Below are 22015 nucleotides of genomic sequence, written 5' to 3'. Positions count from 1 at the left end.
TTCGGTAGAATTCCATCAAATCAACTCGAAGTCGGTAAATTGCCGAAATTTATTTTCATTTTATCTTGTTTCAAAAGTCAAGCAACTTGAGCTTCAAGGAGAGTGAGTCTGAATGCAAGAAGTGCAGATCAGATCAGCTGATGACTTACGATGACGCATTTAGACTCGTTTCACGATTTTGAGCAGTTTTTAAAGGAAACCGCGAAAAGCACTTGATCGTCCTGAAAAATGCTGCAACGGATTTCTCGACCAAAACTTGTTCACGGTTTCTACGAACTTGCCCTATTTTCTTTTCCATCATCAGGACGATGAAGATTAAGCGTAGATCAAACGCAAACAACGTCTCTTGCTGTTGGTATGCGCTAATACACGTATTGGCGACAACGCCAAAATACGAATGGTGATACTTTTCAAAAACACACGCGTCTAAACCAAGACTTTGTCAGGGCAAACGTAATTGCTAGATTCGAGAAGTTTCGATGCATGTAAACAACATTTAAACACGAAATGGTGCCGAAGTTTAAAGCTAGGGCTACATGGAAGTCGTTGTTTGAATCTGTGAATGCAGCAAAAAATTCTATTTTCTTCCTATTATAGAAACAAATACTCACATTTTACATTTAAATTATACCCAAAGAACATAAAAATGTTATCACAGCAACTACACCATATGCATATGTATAGTAAGTAGGCTATAGGCCACTATGGGAGCGCTCAGGAGCTTCTGGTTTTTTGAGATTTTTCAAAGTTTTAGTTTATTCGTCAACATCTCTTCCTTTGATTTTAAGCTTTTCAACTTGTTCAGAAGCGCACTTGATCATTTCTCTCACTTCTTTAAGCTCTTCCGTCTGTATTTCTTGTGCTTCGGCCAATTCGCTTCTGACACGTGCAGTAAGAAGATCTCGAAATTTGGGCGAGTCGTTGATTTTAACTGGAACTCTCAAATATCGATTCACACGGGCAGATTGTCTATTTCTTCAACTCAGAGAAAGATGTTTTTCTGACATTTCCGACACTTCTACTGAGTTTACTTTGCTAAGTTTTGACTTTCTGCTGCGCTCCTTGCCACGATATTGAACAATGTGATTTCACTGTGGTTCTCTTTGGTATTGCAACGCTAAAACAAAACCACTTAAATTTATTAAACGATTTAAGTTTTATTTTAGAAACAAACCAGTTTTAATATAGAAATGAAACACAGACTAAGCTATAGGCCAGAGGTGGGCAAACGTATTCAATGGAAGAGCCATTTGCAGAAAATACAAGCACCAGAGAGCCTCAAAATTATTTCAATACAAAAACGGTAAATAGTGCAAGTTCAGCAATAATAACAGAATTGTAATATAACAAAACGGTAATAATTAACACAATAATAATAACGGTAATAACAAAATAACACGCACAATATTTATCAATATTAGTCTTTTATTTGATTTGCTAATCTCTGAAAATCTGGAAGATATGTTGTTAAAGCTGTGCGAATAAAGAAAAGAAAAATAGAAAAACGTTCATAAACGGTACTCTTGGTAGCAATTTTTTTACGATTTTTTTGGAATTTTATGACTCGACTAGAAGGGCCACAGAAAACATGGCGGCGAGCCGCAGTTTGCCCACCACTGCCATAAGCCAAGATTTTTGGATACTTAAATTCAATAAATGATTTAAGTTTTATTTTAGAAACAAACCAATTTTTAAATAGAAATGAAACACTGATTAAACTACCAGCCAAGCTTTTTAAGAGTTATAATAAAAAACAAAACCTTGATTTCGATTGACGTCACAGATCTCTTGCTGCTCTTTTGAACAAATCACAGAAACTTTTTAATTTGAGATTTCTATGAGTTTAGATTTCGACAACATTCATGACATCACATTTTCTCGCTCCATGATTTTCATGAGTCATCATAGCGTGGGAAAGTTAAATAGTGACGTACATGGCGAAGACACAAAACTTCGTGAATTGCAGAAATTTAGTTTTTTCTTAATCTTGCCAACTTCGACAACGGAAAACCTGAAAGTCAATTAACTTTGGTTTCATTTTGGTTTCAGTCACAAACAGACAATAGAAACTACAGAGCAAGTATGGCGAAGGTAGGGCTTGTACGTTGCTGTTACGATGCTGCGTTGTTGCGATGCTGACTCCTTTACTCAGAAGGTTGCTACTCAGTTGTTTGTTACCTTCGCTCATATATTAAAGGAAAACAAGCACGAGGTTCTGAGTTTGACCTTAACTAAAACTCACACGTCTTGTGCGCAAGCGGTGCAAAACGGAATGAAGCCAGTAAAACGAACTAACAGTGCTTAAATAAACATGTGCTGGGAGCACCGCGAGGGCGCCAGCCAACGACAAACAAACAAAACACCCAATGGCCGCTACACAAGCATTACTAAAATATCAGTAACGGTAAAATGTTACAATAGGTCAATAGGTTAGGGTCAGAGAGTTATCAGGACAGTCTGACAGCAAACATTGTTATTGACCTTGCAAGTATGTACAGTGATGTCATAGAAAAGCTTTTAAGCATGAGAAATGCATTTGTCATTGTAAGTTCCAGCAAAATATAAGTAGGCTACAAGACAGATAATAATGGTAGCGATAGGGTAAGGGTAATGATAATATCTTCTTGGTACTATGGGAATATGGTGTGTGGATTCTAGACTGGCCTAAGCCAAGTCTAACTGTTGACTCCGAGCTAGTTATCTTGACTCCGTTGCTTTTTACTGTCTTATTTATTGCTTCTTAAATCAACACCAACTTCATAAAGTTTAGTTGTTATATTGTCCGAATAAGTTGTATCGAATTAGCAGTATTTACACCATGATCCCACTTTCATAGTAATTCAGTAATAACTTCAATTTAGCAGAACAAGGGAAATAACTCAGAGAAGAGAGAATTTCCAAGAGAGCCATTTAAATCCAACACTTGTTTTATATACTAAAATATTGACCAATGAGGTAGTGCCAAATTAACTGCTATCACACGTGTACATGTGTCCATGTTATTCTAAGCTTTTCATCACAAGGAATTCAAATCGATTTTACACCAGTACAGAAAAACCACTTGACACACTTACTATATCACATATTGGTTTGAAACCACGATTGTGATTAAAGATACTAGAACAATACCTTGCTACCATAAATCACGTGTCGCATTGTACGTTATCTGAACGTTTTCAAGTACACTCAAACTTTACGCCGTGAAAACAACGCTACTTGAAATACTTCAACTACCGTCAGCACGCTACAAGCTTTGCACATTATTATCTGCCTGGAGAAAAATCAAAACTTTTGCAATGCCAATATATATAATTATTGCAATGTTTCTACATGATCCCCACAATATAATTCCCCCCACTCAGAAAAGCTTCGAGGTAGGAATGTTGGTTTTGGCATCTTGCAATCCTTGAGAATAGAGCATTTGTTTGTTTTCTCCAGTCAGATTTGTGCAGTCATCACAGGTTACACGAATTGATACATGCAATAGAAAAAATAGCAGTAAATATTCTTCGCTAATACTATGTTGTATAGAAGGGTTTTTAAATATTTTGATATTATTTTTTTTTTATATAGCTTTTACCACAACCAAAGTAACATAAAAGTATGGTAATGTAATTGCACACAAAACCTAACACAAACAGTTTGAATAAAATGATTGCCATTATAACTAATGCATTGCAATATTTTGACACAAATGATATCGGACAACGCGTTTGGTTTGCCGAATTTGTATAGCAAGATAATGTAAGTACAAGGGTGGGTAAGGGTTAAGAGGGTTTGCATAATGCAGGAGAAGAAAATAAAAGTTCGATCAGTCTGAGTAATAAGCTTATTATCGCGATTCGCCTCAACTCGTTTTCTGCTTGCATTTTGTTGTATGCAAGTTTATGCGGTACCCATTTGTGAATCGAGGTTATTACGGGATATAGTCACAAATCAACAGATTCTGACTTATACAGGCTAGCAGTTTGCAACCTGGTATGATGACAAACAAGGCAAAATAATCGTACGGCGTTTTTGTTAACGCTTGTACTTATGTAAGTCATTTATGAAGCAATAAAGGTGGGTTAATATAAAACGTAGCTAAAAGTGCTTAGCGTAAGAAAAGATTAAAAGAATGCTTTGTAGGTAGACAATGGGGTGAAAGTGACCGTTGATAAGTATGTGGCTTAGTTAGCCTGTGTCCGTGCAAATAAAATAAAATAAAAAATCATCTACCACAAACATGATATTGAAAAATAAGTATAGATAGAAGTCGATAGGGGGATAAGGAATACATTAACTTTTAGTTCAAATTTAAGTTCTCGTTTATGATTATGATGCGCGGTTTACACAGAACAAATAAGATATAACTACAGTATGAATTTATATGCGCGTTGTCCTTGGGGACATAATTTTATGAGGTAAAATCAAAATAAGAAACGTATTTAATATTTTTGTTATTAATAATCCTGACATATGTGCGCTAGCTAATATCTAATAACACCAATAACAAGCTACGATTTATTCAGAAATGAGTAATGTACTTTACCGGCTAAAAATTAATCAGGTGCAGAATCAAATGTAGAAGTGTCCACAAGAGATTGATAACTTCGTTCTTCTTGATGATTTTTCTTCCATTTTTCTTTTGAGCGAGGCTTGACGCTGGTCTGTGTTGGTTGCTGGATTTGGCTAGTGTTGGCTAGCGTCGTCATCATCGTAATCCACAATGCCAGTAGCAGGAAAGTCATTGTTCGTTAGCGAGATTTCTTTCAACTGGCTACTTCGAGAATTTTTGATATGTCTGCCGCAATTTGCTCGCTAACAGACGGTTGAATGCAGTTTTGTCTCTCGATCCTAATCTGATTCCAGTTCTGCCATAACTTCCATTCAGCGGAACGGAAATGACTCCGAGAAGAGAGAATTTCCAAGAGAGCCATTTAAATCCAACACTTGTTTTATATACTAAAATATTGACCAATGAGGTAGTGCCAAATTAACTGCTATCACACGTGTACATGTGTCCATGTTATTCTAAGCTTTTCATCACAAGGAATTCAAATCGATTTTACACCAGTACAGAAAAACCACTTGACACACTTACTATATCACATATTGGTTTGAAACCACGATTGTGATTAAAGATACTAGAACAATACCTTGCTACCATAAATCACGTGTCGCATTGTACGTTATCTGAACGTTTTCAAGTACACTCAAACTTTACGCCGTGAAAACAACGCTACTTGAAATACTTCAACTACCGTCAGCACGCTACAAGCTTTGCACATTATTATCTGCCTGGAGAAAAATCAAAACTTTTGCAATGCCAATAAATATAATTATTGCAATGTTTCTACATGATCCCCAACGTACATTGTGCAGCTGCAGATCCAGTTTTGTTTTAAAATATGTTAAAGCTGTGTCATATTCTGCTTTGGCAAAGTGACACTTGCCTAATAACCCGTAGGAATAGCATTTGTCCACTACAGGAACATTGTTTCGTTCACAAATCTTAAGTGATTCCTTCACCTCACTTATAGCAGCATCATAATCACCAAGCTTGTACAAGCAACATCCGATGTTACGTAATGTTCGTTCTTTGTTTACTTTAACAACAGGTTGATTCTGATCATATCGAAGATCAAAATATTTGAGGCTCTCTCTGTATTCTTTAGCAGCATCTTGATATTGACCCATCTCCTGTTTACACCAGCCATTGGTGTTATGCAGATAATACAACCATATATATTTAGATCGCTCAGGCACTTTCAAGTCATGGATTTTACTTATGATATCATCAACTTGCTGAAGTGCTTCTTGATATCGATTCAACTCCATCAAGCACTTTGCTTTGTAAACCATCACATATCCTTTACATATATCATCCTGTATATCTTGTTGATCCAGCTGCTCCCACACGGAAAGTGATTCTTTAATTTGATCTTTTCGTTGATATGCAAGTGCTTCAAGACATTTTATACAATGTTCATCATCAAGTGATGCATTTCTTGGTTTGTGTTCAAAGAATTGTTTGCTTTCACTGATAACTTGATCATAGAGTCCAAGTAAAAATAGCATTTCGAATTTATCCTTTAGATCAATAGTAATGTCACATCTAAGATTATCCAAGTCATTTCTGAGTATTTTTTGCAACTTACTTGCTATAATAAAGTAATCAACAGAACTTTTGCGGCCTACAATATCTGTCAGTTTAGAATAAGGGTTATCTGTGACATGAAAAACCTCATCTTCACCAACATAATCATCTTGGCTCTGTTTGTTCATATACCAACTTAGTCTGACTTGGCAGCTAACAGCAACAGCATAAGATAGCAGATGTGCGGTTTCATCATTGATTATCTTGTTTTCATGGAGTTGTTGGATAATCGCAAATGAGGATACTTTATCAATGGAGTATAGTTGTCCCAAAGCTGCTATAAATATACTGGTACTTCGATAAACTACTCGCTTGATATTGCATTTGCTGGATCCAAAGAGGTTATTTAAGTTCTCGAATACATCAAAATTTTTCAAGTCTTCTTTGAGTTGTTGTTTTAAAAGATCATGATTTGATTCTTTGTTGTTCTGGAGACTTGATTTTACTTGATCAGTATACAGACCATATATGGTGTGGCTGCCATAAATGAGTGTTGTTGTACAAATCACCTGATGAATCTTGTAGCCATTTTTTATAATTTCTTCTTGGTCCAAATATTTTACCATGTTACTTACTGTTTGTATCAATTCAGTTGTCCACGGTTTATTTTTTGTCTTTTCTGCTCTGCCAAGTGGGAATTTACATGCAAAAGGCATCATTCCGTCGAACGATATTCCACGCGTTGTATAAGAATCGAAAAACCAGTCCCCGCCTTTTTTGGTGACATCGTTTAAACTTGGAATGGCAACACTGGGAATAATTGTTTCTTTTAAGTTGATCACGATGATATTGAAGATTACCGAAAACCATCGAAAATATTCCAGAACTTTCTCTTGTTTTTTCCTTTTTTTCACTCCTTCTTCTAATAGAATAATATGTTCGAAATCTGAGTAAGGTGTGACCTCAGATCGTGCCAGTGATCCCATCGCAGCAATACAAAACTCACACGGTTTCTTGCCCATTATTTCAATGCATTTCTCTGCTATATATCTCATTACATCACCGTACTTCTGTGTTATTTCTTCTTGAATCAACTTAATGTCATGAATCTTTTTTACTTCCAATCGTTTTTGTTCCTCAATTGTGATGTCATAAGGGATATTCTCCAACACTGATAATGATTGTTGAGCTGTGTCTCTCATTTCTTTGATCATTTGTGCAGCCTGGTTTGATATTTGCATTAAATCAGCATCCATTTTTTCAGCACCTGCTGTTTGGAGCAATTCTGTGCAAAACTGTTGCAAATCATCTTTAAATTGCTGATTTGAAGGTTGCCTGGAAATGGCAGCATTTAAAAGGGCAGCGCTGCGAATTAGACTTATCTTGTCTGGACTTTTAGTTTTATAAAGAAGTCCCATTTGATGAAAGATCTCTGCTGATGCACAGGGATCATTTTCTTTACTTTTCTCATTGCAGATTTTCCTCAGGTCTTCTGCTAACCTGAGATCTTTTTGACTGAAATATTTTTGAACAAATTTGCTTCCCGGTTCAGGAATAATTTGTTTGTTGCTCGTTGTGCTTAGGTAGGACCCCATTCAAGTTTTGAAGAAAAAATTGCAAAGCTAAATTCTCCAAGAAACAAGATTTAATTTTAAAGTCTGATAAGTTTTAGCATTATTTCTTAATTTGCTACAAAAATAAATAACAAATGATTAAAACCTTGTTTAAGTAAATATTTTTTACTTAAGTTACCGGCCTACTAGCTTGATTTTTTTAATTTAACACTGGTTGTATTTTTACATATATTTAAAGTAATTCTTCTGCTGGTTTTTTATCGATTTGTTCAAATTTTCCGAAGGAGCCAAAGCTTTAAAGTCACATCACAGAACAAAGCATGATCACTAATTGGTTGTGAAAAATTTGTTTTTTCGTATTTGCAGGTAATAATATTGTATCAGGAAATAAAATGACTCATTGAAAACTAATTATCGGTCAAGGTTAGCAAAGCAAACTACGGCGCCTCAAATACAACATCCCACAACTATCGTCCTTCATTGCTCCACTTCTCTTTAACATCTACACCCATGACCTATCAAACGCTATGTGGTCCATGTATACCTCAGCGGACGAATTTTCCATCAGGTGCTTGGTGCAGGAATGGGAAACAACACCCTTGCCGTGATGTGACTACTTTGTCGACCTGTCTGCAGAAATGGAGATTGAAGCTGAACAGAACCATTGTTGTCATTGTTTGCTTTGTAAAGTCATTGTTTGCTTTTTAAAGTCATTGTTTGCTTCAGGTAAGCTTGTTGTTCTGGCTTAACTTCCTTTTTTCAGATTCTTTTCCATAATGCACATATAGCAGGAAGCTGTTACTTTGCTGCATCATTGTATTTACATGTCAGATAGAAACAAATAAATAAACAAGAACAAAATCCTTTCATCAAGTAATTTGCTTATTCTATTGTTCTTGTTTTATCTCAGAATGTAAATTTATTGCCGGTATTGACTTCTGCATATGGCAGTGCTGCAATTGCTTTAAAAACTATATTTTTGTATGAGTTTATTTGATTCTAAGCTAATAATTAAATGGTAATACCAGTCTTTTTTATTTCAGATTGTTGATCATTGGGTTCTATGATTAAGTGTCATCATGCTGGTCCTCATATTTTGAAAACTCGACCTAAAACAGGTCAGTGACATGCTGGATATGACTGGATAGATTGAAACAAGAACATTCCAGCAAACACAGTGGTGAGTTAAAATCAACGTAATTTTTACTTTCATCTTTAGGTTGACATTGGTATAATATTTATGAACAAGGTATGTTTCATATCATGTTTTTACATCACAAAGCTTACAAGTCATGATTGTGACATAATTTGCACGATGGAAAATGAATAGGAACTCCAGTTTAATTTAAATACATTTGTAGTTTTTGTTGTCAATTGCATTTCTCATGTAAATAAAATAGTTTCAAGTTTTTTTAATGTGTACCTTGTGCTCCTTCCTTTTAATTACGACCGGTCGATGTTTAAACCCGACAAATTTGGAGACAGCCATAATGTTGTGACGTTACCAATTTAACGCAATGTATAGTCTGGCATCAAAAATAATAATTAAAGGCATTGACTCGATTTGAATCGAGTTACCACTTACGTTAACTTGACTTTACTCGAGTCGCAACTCAAAATCACTCAACTTGACTGGTTACAACACTGATTGCCAGTAACAAGCTAAATATGTGGCACTCTTGTGAGAATTACTTTTAAAAAATGAAAATATGTTTCTTTATAAGAAAATTGACTTCATATTTAAACAACAGCAATAAGCCGAGAAAAATATAAACTATGAGCAGAATGCTTTCCGTAGAAGCAGACTTGTAACCAAGTCATTTTTTCTGAATCGAGTCAACTTGAGTCAATGCCTTTAAAAGGATTCTTCTGACGCCAAATTACATGTTGCATCAAATTGGTTGCCATTATGTCATGGCTGTTTTGAAAATGTTGATAGTTGTAGTGTATGAGGAAAATATTCATTTTTATTACATAGAGTCGTAGTTTTTGTTCGTCAAAACTGTCAGAACCAAACTCAGGTCAATGTGAGTTATCTTGGATTTTGAGTGAAGTCAAAACAATGGTATGTTGAGTTGTGTCTGCAAACTAGTCTTTACTTTTATTTTCGAGTTTTCATTGAAATGTAGTTGGTGACATTGCAACATAGATTGCTGCAAGCTGCACACGTTTCTTCCTATGGATGATGTTACTCAAGTGCATTGGATGAGAAGGAAACTGTATGACATCACAAAGCTGTCACGATTGTGACCTCAATAAGGTACAATGGAAGGTGAATAGGAGTTTGGTGTGACTTTACCCATTTGTAATTTAATTTTTTCATGTCATGTTTTTTAAATGTGCACTCATTCGTTCAATTGACAACCTATGGTTTTTTATATGACGGACATCCTGACCTTCAGTTGTTTTGATGCTAAATCCAGGGATTGGTCAGTCTGTCGGGGTGCGCCAGCAAGTGGTCAACGACATATATGAGTGAGAGAAATATGAGAAAGTAAGTTGACCGCAGTTTTGCATTGATTCGAGTCGAATCGAGTCACATTTCTCATGACTTGGTCTGACTCGAGTCAAGCGTCTTGAATGACTTAACTTCGATTGAGTCCTGGTACTGAATGAATGGAGTCACCAGCCACGTTATACGAAAAAGTTAAAAACGAAAAATTTTCAAAAAGTTTTCAAAAAAATTTGCATTTTTCAGAAAGCATTAACATTAACAAACTAACTGCGTTGATATTTTAACGCAATGTATGATATATCATGACGACATAAACGATTTTGAAATTAAAAGCATTGACGTGACATAACTTAAGTCACAGTTTAAATTGACTCAATTTGACTGAGTGAACTATGAGCAGAATTTTCTATTCTTTATAGTTTAATTCTATAAGCAGAATACTATGAATTTTAAAACTATGAGTAATTTGATGTTATTAACTTGAAATTAAAACGACCAATCAAAATACTTTGATATTTCCGAGGTTGGTAAAATCGACAGTAAATAGACTAACCATGCAAATGGGAGTTTGTGTAGATTTTGACAGGTTTCATAAAAAGTGTTTGATGTAAAAACAGCACTAAGCAGTGTAAAGATTTTGAACGTAACAACGGCCATGTTTAGTTCTTATGCTGCTTAGGCTAAATCCCAGCACCCTCAAATAAGATATTAAAAATCATAAACTGTTGTTAAAAATCGGTTAGTAAGTAGATGTTTAAAAGTAGATTTTAGAGTGAATGAGAAAATGTGCGTGTGCGTGGTGGCATTCTTTTGTTTATCTTTCGCCATTAACTGTACGGAACGAAAGTTATGATGCTTACCGTTGTAATTACAGCGTAATTAAACACGTGCTCACGAACAATTAATGAGCAGAACAGCAGATTTATTTGATTCACGAACAGTTAACGAGCAGGAAAAAGTGGCAAAGCCCAAGGGCTTAAAACATGCAAGATAGCAATAACGCAATTGTGCTGTAAGATGGTAGGCTAGCATGGCCACCAAACCCATAAAATAATTCCTAAGTTTAACGAATTTAAGGCCAAAATAACACAAACAACGGAACAACTACACTGTTGGAAGATGTAGAGAACATGTTCCCTAACATTGAAAACACGTTTATTAACAACGTAATATCTTAAGTGCACAACAAATGGATGATGCCAAAATGTGCGTAGAAGAGGTCTAGCCCAATACTAAGCATAACAATGAGCTCGTTATCGAGAATGTTTTCTTGCGCTCAGGTTTATCAACGCACCGTTGCTCCTAATACGCCCTCTAGCACCACCGCACGGACAGATGATTGGTCGACCCGATAGTATGCAAATCGCCTGACTCCGGGAAAGGGAAACTCAACCCCAATGTGGTCGACAGCTTATTGTGGTCAGCTCCGAGAAGCAAGCAAAGGTAAAACCGGATTGCTTAAAACCATCATTGCTATTGATTTATTGGTGCGTGCGTGTTTACCTACCTCTTTGACGTCACAATTGAACGGAATGTTCCCGTTATATTGACCTGTTGATTCCTGTGATGAATATTGTATTTGATTGGTCGGGACCGGATCACTTTGACGTGTTTTAATCAATCTCTTGTCTATTTAATAAATCGATGACTTTAATTACAGCGTGAATTAATACAAAACTGTCAATTAATTTTAACGTGGCCTATTTTTGGCAGTAACTTGTTACTGCATTGCTGCAGTATTAGTGTGAAGAAATTTACCGTAAAATTTTATATAAAACTGAATTTTGAACACAATTTTTTCCAGTTAAAATGTTGTACAATATCTACGGCTCTGCATGCCTCTGCAATCTACGGCTTTTTAATTCGATCTGTTTCAAATTCAATTTAAGGTTCTCACACTTCCATCTGAAGTCTGCATCCACTCACTAACCCTACCGCCGGACAACGGATGCGTGATGAAGTCCAACGTCGATATTTCGTCGCACGGAGCCTGCTTGGCTTGCTACTCAACGAGCGGCAACATCTCATGCCCTCTAGTGGGCTGTGATTTATGAAGAGTTTTAGCGACAAGGGGCGCTGATGATCAGCTTTCGACCACAAAACTTTTTGTTTGCATCTGTTGCTCGGCCGGGAATCGAACCCGCTACCTTCATGCTAGATGGCAAAGATTTTACAACCGAGCTAAATAACCCTTTTTATTTTGCTGCAAATTTCAAATATATATCATTCGAAATCACTGACCAAATAAAAAACATATTCCACCGATGTTGCCACTTCACCCGCGTCCCCGGCCGGCGCCTCAGTTCCAGACGTTGTTATGTGGCTTAAGGCCGTTAACTTACAGATGGGGTCGGGGTTAGGGAAGGGATTAGGAAGGGAGGGGTGGGGTTGGGGTAGGGTTTAAAGGGTTTAGATTGGCCATGGCCGAGGGATAGGACAAAGAGCGGCTTAAGGCCATGGATTGTTTTAGAGTGGCTTATGGCCTTGAATTGGGTTAAAGGTGGCTTATTGCCTTGGATTAAGTTAAAGCGGCTTATGGCCGTGGATTAAGTTTAAGCGGCTTAGGGCCGTGAATTGGGCTAGAATGGCTTACGGCCGGGATCGAACCTGGAACCTCTAGCACCGAGTGCAGTGTCGAAGTACGCGAGCTACGAAGTGGCAACAGAAACCATCGTCAGATGTAAATTCTTGAAAATGGAAATACAACAGACAGGGATTCGAACCCGAGGTCTATTGTTTCAATGGAATTTGCGTTGTGCTCGAGCTATGCAACGGTATTCGCCAATAAAGTTAAAAAGATATATAACAATCAAACAGCTTGCTGTTTAAATTGATGCGAAAATTTGGTCTGAAGTTCCTTGCGCTTCAATTGACTTCTGTCGCACATTATGAGTTTATGACCTTCGGAGTCTTGTTGCACCTGCAGAAAAAAGGACAAACGCTGGGGAAGGGATTTGAACCCGAAACTCGTGCAGCCTGGACTGGGAACTATATATGACAGTAATGTGGTATGTTGTTAAGAACTTGCCATCTGCGCTAGTGTATTTTATTCCGGCTTAGTCAGAAGCGAAAAGAATCAAAGATTGTGGCAGCGTTGAGATTCGAACTCAGGACTTTTGAACGACGGAAAATCGGTTAAATGGAGGCGCCATTACACATTACTGTGACCCGTCCTTAAAAACATGGCTTTGTAATTGTTGAAAACCTAACAAGTCCTAAAGATTGGAAAAGCACCTAATTTCCGGACAAGTCCTAAAAAGGGAAAGTACCTACTTACAGAGGTATTTACGTCATGCTCAGGTGCAGAGATAAGTAAGCCAGCTTTTGTGCGGGTTCCAATTGTCACACAAGTTTTTTTTTTGTACACAAATCACAAAAATTGCAATAGAAACTGGTGGCATATTGAGAAAATGATCTCTCCTGAATGAGTTACGTAACTATTTTACATAACATAAAACATACTTTAAATGAGTTCAATTTTGTCTCAGACTGCAACAGCGCTGTGTATGGGCTATAATTGAAATTGATGTTTTTCCAAGTTTGATCAAGTTAAATTTGCTCTGGTTCATACATTTCAATAACTTAATAACGTGAAGGACGAATGACACGAACAGGCTTCAGTGCATTAGTCTGGTTCCATTAAACTAAGAACATTCCGGACTATACTAGTCCGTGTTCATTTATTGCAGAGCGCTTTGAAGATATACGTACGTTTTTAATGCTCTGTTTGCCTCCTCGACATATAAGAGATTATTGAATATTATATTTTTTAGAATATCTTCCGCTTTCAACGATGGACTTGAATTGGAACCAAGGATTTGCGGCGAGTGTAAGATTATTCTGCAAACAATGAAACCAAAGTCATTAGAACTTGTAAGCTGTTGGCATACAATAGGAAAGTAGCTGTGCTTACGGAAAAAAGGATGTCGTGTCGTTTTTTAACATACGTTTTGGGGGTGACATGACTGAAAGTGCAATATTTAGAAATTGTCTGGAAATTAGGTGCTTTCCCTATCTTTAAGATTGTGTCCGGAAATTGGGTGCTTTCCCTGTTTTTAGGATTTGTTAGAAGGTTTTCAACATCATTAACACCCACATCGAAAAAGTCTTCTGTTTCAACCTGGTGTTCTAGAAACAATAAACTAATCAAGTTGGAGACAGGTTTAGTTGACTAGTTCTTTATAAAGAAAAGTTAGCGGCTTTGTACCTTGAGCATCGTCATTTACACTGTAACATTTCTCATCAAATAACATGAATAACATCACGTTCACAAGTGGTTGACAATATTTTATCACCTATTTGTGTTGAATTTTTTATTAGTTGCTGTTCTTTGGTGGCTTCTGGGAACTGTTATGAGGAAAATGCTACCAATACGATCTTGTGGTGTGAAATGCTTCTTTACATAGACCATTTCAACTTCGAAAAGTCGTATTCTTCTTGAGTTGTTATCTGTAGCAATTTTTTCAATCACTTCATGTATTTGGTTCCGAAATCTGTTAATTAAATGCATGATCACAATCTTAATGAAAGCATGTAAACAAAAATAGATCATAACTGCACCAACCATCCAATACATGATGTAAAATTAGTCAAAAAATTAAACTTTTATAAATCACTTTATCATTCAAGTGCAGATAATTAAACTGAACGAGCTGAATTAAAAAACAAGTAGTAAACAGTAAGATCGACTGAAACCATGCTAAGAATTGTAATACAACTTTCTTTTTACCCAGATTTTTGGTCCTATTTTTACATCCATTGGTGATTTGTTGTCAGAATCAGGTCTAACGTCTTGGATGTAAGTTTCAGTGCTACTGGTTGATGGAACTGCATCATGTAATGGATCCACATTTTCTGTACTCTGCTTTGGCATCAATTTATCATCACATTCTATGTGAGCTGGCTTACAAATTTCATCTGCAGTTGGCTCTGAGTGTAAGTTATCTGGTGTATCTATTTCAGAATGATTGGGAGAATTGTTTGCAACCTTATCTTTGGAAGGTTCTGTCACAGTTTCTACAATGTCATTGTCATCATTTTAGACATCCATTCTAGCGCCAGACATGTTTTCTTTTAGTTTTACTATTTCTACCGCACTGATTTTATCAGAAAATTTTTACCAAAATCTTAAATATACAATTTAAAAATTAGACAAAAACTGACAAAAATTAATATGATTTAAATGACATCATTGAAACAAAAAACTTGTGTATATATACAGGATGATTTATAAAAGCATCAATGACTGTAGTTTTACTAAATCAGACACCTCAGCAAAGCACTGCCTTTAGTTATGCCAAGCACTCTAAAATTTTGCCTCATGTACACAATCTTAGGAATTGCACTGAGGTCATGCTTCATGACATCCTTCATAGAATTTGATGGAATTGAAAAAGTCAGACTTGATGGTGCTATCAGACTCCACCTGGTATAGCTCCAGTTTTGCATTAATGAGTAAGTTGTGTAATGACAAAATGAAGAACTTTTTAAGTCAGTGTCCTAAAATTATCAACAAATATTAGATATCAAAATCCTGCTCTATGCCTATTAGTTATTAAAATTAATTGTTAAAATATTTTGCATATAGGTATGTTCTCTATGAAACTGACTTGTAAATGAATAATGCAACAGGCTTCAATGTAATCTACCAGTAGCAGTAATTTATCAATAAAAACCTCAATTCATACAGCATGGGATCAATTTCTTCTCCTTTACAAACATTCTCAAAGATTTATACAAAGGTAAATATTTCTATGATTAAGGGACAAAATGCAAGTTGAGTTACATGTGAAGCAGATTGGTCTATTTATTGTTAGTTTGATTTAATGATTGCAATTGGTAACGAGGAAATCAGACCTTCTTGGACTACTGACCACCAAAGTGAAATAAGTGCACGAACATGGATTTCTTATACTTTTAACAATAAGAAGCTGCAAATATTTTGAAAAACTTTTGTTGATCGCAAAATGTTTAAGACTAGTAGCCTATTAGAGATATGCCTTGGTTAGTATGCGATGGAAACCGCATGATTCCTAGAAAGGAAAAACTCAACCTCAGTCTTGTCGACAGCTTATGGTGGTCAGCTCTTAAAATTAAAATTCGAATTACCGGCTAAATCCCACCACTGCAAGCAGCCTTCATGGAAGTAAGGTCAAGCGCAGTTTATTGACGCAGACAGTTGGTTACAGTTGGGACAGTTGGTTACTTAGTAAAATTCGAAGGTCCGGATATCTGAGGAGTAGTTGCAAACGCGTATAGGTTGTTTTGCTATTAATTGCAAACGATGAAAAGACCTTTTTATTTTAAAATTAAAGCAATTTTATGACTACGTCGTTGCATGAAAACTGCGTAGTATAGAAAATGAAACTAATATAGAAGATGAAACAGGAAAAATTCCTTTATTTTATAATAAATTAACATCGTTTTGAACAAAATACTAAATGAATACTTCAATTAATTGAAATTGTCAAGGAATTGTTCCTGTACACGGTTGCACTTTGTGTTGTCCTGATCCATAGGTTGACAAATTAATTAATTATAAATGAGATGTACAATAAACTTTCAAATAGAATTGAAAATTTTACACACGTTTGTTGTAGCCGAATGCATTGTGAAAAAAACAAAAAAGTAAACCTACTCAATGCAACTATCTGAAGAATGCATTATACAATTCATAACGAATAACGCATGTCTTCAAAATGAGAATTACTGAAGTAATTAAACGACAAAAGAAGCTTTCGTCTTCGCCTACACAACCAATACTTTTGCGTGAGTTAGCCAGTCTACTAAAGACGTCACAAAAGGTTTTTACATACGGTGGAGTGGTGTTTACAAAATGAGGATAACTAAACTACTGTAAACGAGCAAACGAAATAAGCCTACGTTTTCACTTTCGCCCACGAATCCTATGACGAAAGATAACCGGGTTACCAGAAAAGTTGCAAGTCATCCACGCGACATCACAGAACTAAGCAAGACCACGGGACAGCAGAGTGTTTAAATATCACACAGAGGTAAATTTAGGGCAATAATTAATCTTGGTAAACATGTTCCGGCTTTTGCAAAGCCAGGTACTTACTCGTAGATGTTTGTAAATAAGCAGAAGTGCTTCCAATCCTCGGTGCTTGTAACTGACGTCAGAAGCTTGCAAACGGCCTAAAAGAGCCAAATGGTTGGTGGCTGCCAAAGTAACTTGGGGTCTTTGTCGCTTTTGGTGTGATTGCGTTACCAGTCAAATTGTAAACAGTTAAAGCCGCCAGCGCATAAGTTGGGTTACCAACTAAGAACAAGACGAAATATGGATACAGATGAGCTACAGCTTATCATCAATATCATCAGTTGTTGTGCGTGTGTAACGACGGTTTTTGCGGACGAGCGACGTAATAAAATGTGGCAAGATCGTACTCTCTCTTTACTGTTAAAAACCAGCTATACAAAAAAAATGGAAAGGGCTATTATTTGTCTGCGAAAGTGCGCTAGTTGTTGCTGTTTGTGTTGATAGATAAGATGTGCAGGTTCTTGCTAACAAATTCATGTCGCACTTGTGTAGGTAAAGCTATTTTTTCTAATTTAAAAATAACAATGAAATTAATCTTTTCATTGTTATTGCTGATGCTTCTGACCTCAGCACAGGGGGGACGGCAGCTTGGTGATTCACGTAAGTAATCCATAACCAGGTACCAGGTATAACGGTAATTCTGCAGCATCTATTTATTCTCGCACAGATACATGCCATTATTACTTCCAACAATGCGAACCATCCGAGTTCAACTGTGCATGTGAGGACGACCAATCCGGTGAACCCCCTAAATGCATACCACAATCGTGGGTCTGTGACGGACAACGAGATTGCTTGAATGGAGCTGACGAGATTGATTGTAGATGCGATCCTGGCGAGTATCAGTGCTATGATGGAGTCGGTGTGAAGTTCTATCAATGCATCAATGTAAGCAAAGTGTGCAATAGCGAATATGACTGTGGAAATTGGAGGGATGAGTTCGTTGAAAAATGTGAAGAAGGATTCCGATGCAAGAATGGCCTGAAAATACCAACTTCGTTCAAATGCGATTTATTCGATGATTGCTCAGACAATAGCGATGAAGACAATTGCGATTATGTCGCTTGTCCTCAACAAACCTGCGACTGCTACAAGGAAGGAAGAGACAGTTGTGGAGATGGAAGAAGATGCTTCGATGATTTTCGTGAGTTGGGTTAAATAAGATTATTCTTTTATTCTTCTCTTTTTCTATTATAATTCTTATTCTCAAGTTTCATTGTTTAATTAAAAATGCTCCGTGCAGTGAAATGCGACGGATTTGGGGATTGCCCGGATGGAAGCGACGAATGGAATTGTTCGTCACAATGTCCCCCATCGATTCCACTTCTTTGCGCTTGCAATAAAATAGATGATGTCTATTGCAGAAAAAGTGGATACGTATGTTATTCACATGATGGTAGGTGAAGTATTTTGCAAAGGTTTTCTGCTAACTTGCTTGCGATCTTTTTCTTGAAGCATAAACATTCAGTATTTTGTAAAGATTTAGTTTAAAGAAAACGCTTGAGATGTTCAGAGTTCTAAGTTTCATAAGTATTTGAAGTTGTAGAAGAAATTGTCGTCATAAAACTTTAAAAGCTCTGCTAGCAACAAATGGAATTATTTCATGATGACGTTCGTTTTCAGAAACACGTTTCTGTAAAAAAAACCTGCCGACTTGATAGTAGTGCATTGCACAAACAACGATTTGTGCATCTGTGCGACACCAAGCGACATAATACGAAAAACATTTAATTAAAATAAAAAATTTAATTGGTAATTTGTTTTTAAAAATTCAGATTAAACTCATTATGCGCTAAAAGTTAACTTTGTTTGCAAATTATCTTGTTGATAGAAGATCTTTGTATACAGAGAAATGCGACGGACACGCAAACTGTCCAGACGGAAGTGACGAATGGGAATGCTCATGTCCTTCATCGAGACCACTTCGATGCATTTGCAATAAAGACGATAATTTCTCTTGCCAACAAAATGACGTTGCATGTTATTCGCATGATGGTGGGTGAAAATCATCATTATAGATATTTTTTTATGTTGGTATAGGTTGGTAGAAAGAAAGTTTATACAAGAAGGCCGGTTTTGAGGATTTTTTATGCAACCGCTCTTTAAAACAACTTAATGACCTTGAATTTTGATTTTTTTCCGGTTTGTTACAAATGAACTAATGTAAAACATGATTTTGATTTAATTTCATATCCATATCCATACATAATTTAATTTCGAATACGACAAAAGGTTGAAAGATAAAAGTTGAAAATTTATCATCACTGTCTCTTCCAATTGCGTTGGTGACAAATCTTTCACCTTTTAGAAAGATGCGATTTGATAAGCCATTGCCGAGACTCATCAGATGAAATGAATTGTTCTTGTCCTGAACACAAATTCACCTGTTCCTGCTTCCGCAAGAACTTTCCTACTTGCAATATGGAGAAAGGATGTATCCCGATGGAATACGTCAATGACGGAAAGTTTGACTGTGATGGCAAGACCGATGAACAGTTCATCAAATCAAGCGATAACATGATATGCGGTTCTTGCATTGTCGATGTGTTTAGGTTAGAGAATGAAAGCTTTTGCGCCGCGCCTTGGTGTGACAATTCCACCTGTAACCATGTTCCTTCATTAGATTGTAATGATCATTACTGTAACATTACTGATGCAGTTTGCACCTCATTTTGTTCTGATAATGACACATCAGCTGATTGCGGTGAAGTTTTCCAATGTTCTGATCAATCACTTATTTTTAACCAAAACTTCTGCAATGAAAACTATGACTGTAATGATGGTAGTGACGAAATAATTTCTCAACCCGGATTTAAATGTTCGGCCAAGTTCTCAACCATTCTATGCGTCCTTCCTCAATGGAATCTGTACGACGACATCCCACAATGTTATGATGAATCTGACCTTTGTTTTGGCAGTGATGGCTCCTTTCATTGCTTTAAGTGTCTGGACAATCGACTGATCATCTCGTCTAAGCAAGTCTGTGACGGTGTCATTGATTGTTTCGACCTCTCAGACGAATGTCTCTGCGAAAATCCATCATTGCCGGAGTGTCTTGATATATTCTCCAGGTCATCGCAATGCAGCAGCTTTAAATCCTGGGAAATGGAAGCAGCCTCTGATATTGTATGTTCTGGCAGTAGCTGCGACGATCTTTTGCAAGATAATGTTACGTTAACTACTTGTAACAACAAACTGGGTGGAACTCGTGCTCTCCTGTGCGACGGAAGACCCGAATGCGTTGACTTTGCTGATGAATGCAAATCGTGTCCCAGTCCTCCACAGTTCTGTAAAGATTCTTGTAGCAAATACTTCTCGATGGGAGATCGATACTGCGACGGATACACAGACGAGTCGTGGGAGTATTTGCGAGACACAAACTGCTCTAAAGGATTTGATGAAGCTAATTGCCAGAAGCAATTTCAATGCAAAGCAGGTGAGAAGGTTAGCATCGACATCTTACAACAATGTGACGGGAGGGAAGATTGCGATGACGGAATTGATGAGGAAAACTGCCCCAATAGATATTATTGTACAACTAAGGTGGGAAATCTTAAGTCAATTCCAACGTCTTCAGTTGTTGATGGTAAACAAGACTGTGTTGATGGGTCAGATGAATTTATTCCTGGGTTATTTTCATCTGCTCGTAATATGATTGACAACTTCGGTCTAAAGATATGGCTGTGGTTTGTCACCATACTAACAATACTCGGAAACTTTTACGTCGCTGTATTGTCCATTAAAAAGATCCGTGAAGGAAGAAAGAGCGATGCTTCTATTTGCAACTCTATTCTTATTATTAACCTCACTGTCTCTGACTGTTTAATGGGAGTTTATTTGATGATCATTTTAGTGAAAGATGTTCAGTTTGCAGGTAGATATTCCGAGTTCGATTATGAATGGAGATCGAGTTGGCTTTGTTCATTGGCGGGAAGTCTGTGCGTGATTTCCAGTCAAACTTCCTGCTTTCTCATGGCTATTCTCACCGGATACCGCTTATTTTCTGTCTTGTATCCATTCAAAGATCCTAAAACTTCTGCAAAAATGTCTAAATTGTCTGTGATCTTTGCATGGACTATTTCTGTCATAATTGCTCTCGCATCCAACACCACACGCTACTTTAAATCTAAAGTTCTTTTTCTGAACGAATTTTCTTCGTCAGACACAGTAACTCATGATTACGTCACAGACTTCACCTGTCGCGTAGCTATTCTTACAAACACGTCACAGGCTCTCGATGAAAGTTCTTGGGAAAGTGTTCAAAGCTTTTTGAAGAATAAATTTCCTCAATATGCTCCGAGAGGCGAGATCGGTTACTACGGTACTACAAGTGTGTGCATGCCACGATTTTACGTGAACCGCAGTGATAGTTTCTGGATATATTCCATTGTCATGATAACCTTCAATTTCCTTTCCTTCCTTTTTGTGTTCTTTGGATTTTCTTTAATTGCCTGGAAAATGAAGAATCGCCCGATACGAAGTAAAACTTCACAAAAACAAAACGCCAAAATGAACCAACGAATCGCTCGCATCATTATTTCCGATTTTCTTTGTTGGGTTCCCATCTGCATAATGGCTTACGTAAGCATGAGTGGAGTGAAGCTTCCAGATGGAGTTGAGATATTCACTGCAGGAGTGCTCCTCCCCATCAACAGTGCATTCAACCCCATCTTGTACTCGCCCTACATCGAAGCTAAAGCTACAAACACTTGGAAAAGAACACGCAGCAGCCACAGACAGCTATCCATCAGCAAAGATGCGACCGAACTTACCACGGTTTCATAAATATTTAATTTATTCTGGACTATCCGAAACATATCTGTTTGTATTCGCATCAGGGATCTTCCAGC

The 22015-nt window shown here is 36.8% G+C and overlaps 1 protein-coding gene and 2 long non-coding RNA genes across 12 annotated transcripts; 1 reads left to right on the top strand and 2 right to left on the bottom strand.

Annotated features, from left to right (window-relative positions):
- Positions 1-2760: 2760 nt before the first annotated feature.
- Positions 2761-7922, bottom strand: LOC143470037 (uncharacterized). Its single transcript, XM_076967881.1, has one exon. It carries the CDS (start codon positions 7672-7674, stop codon positions 5254-5256), a length of 2421 nt encoding a protein of 806 aa, XP_076823996.1. The 5' UTR covers positions 7675-7922; the 3' UTR covers positions 2761-5253.
- Positions 7923-8029: 107 nt separating this feature from the next.
- LOC143470038 (uncharacterized) lies at positions 8030-12374 on the top strand. 8 transcript variants are annotated; one of them, XR_013119283.1, is made up of 7 exons: positions 8030-8379; positions 8697-8833; positions 9632-9718; positions 9803-9913; positions 10077-10147; positions 11389-11551; positions 11998-12374. It is a non-coding gene; the product is annotated as an uncharacterized LOC143470038 (long non-coding RNA). The 8 variants fall into 8 exon arrangements; XR_013119284.1 differs by having other exon boundaries at positions 10056-10147; XR_013119281.1 differs by having other exon boundaries at positions 9803-9925.
- Positions 12375-13487: 1113 nt separating this feature from the next.
- Positions 13488-16005, bottom strand: LOC143470039 (uncharacterized). 3 transcript variants are annotated; one of them, XR_013119290.1, is made up of 4 exons: positions 14838-16005; positions 14404-14601; positions 14022-14236; positions 13488-13948 (listed from the first exon to the last, which is right to left on the bottom strand). It is a non-coding gene; the product is annotated as an uncharacterized LOC143470039 (long non-coding RNA). The 3 variants fall into 3 exon arrangements; XR_013119291.1 differs by having other exon boundaries at positions 14056-14236; XR_013119289.1 differs by having other exon boundaries at positions 13488-14236; positions 14838-16000.
- Positions 16006-22015: the final 6010 nt, after the last annotated feature.

Source organism: Clavelina lepadiformis, chromosome 9, assembly GCF_947623445.1.
Source record: "Clavelina lepadiformis chromosome 9, kaClaLepa1.1, whole genome shotgun sequence".
NCBI classification, from domain to species: Eukaryota; Metazoa; Chordata; class Ascidiacea; order Aplousobranchia; family Clavelinidae; genus Clavelina; species Clavelina lepadiformis.
Note: the sequence above shows the minus strand (reverse complement) of the source record. Positions and strands in the feature narration are given on the sequence as shown.

Coding starts and splice junctions, on each gene's coding strand:
- LOC143470037 (XM_076967881.1), bottom strand. CDS start 7,674: ATGGGGTCCTACCTAAGCACAACGAGCAACAAACAAATTATTCCTGAA.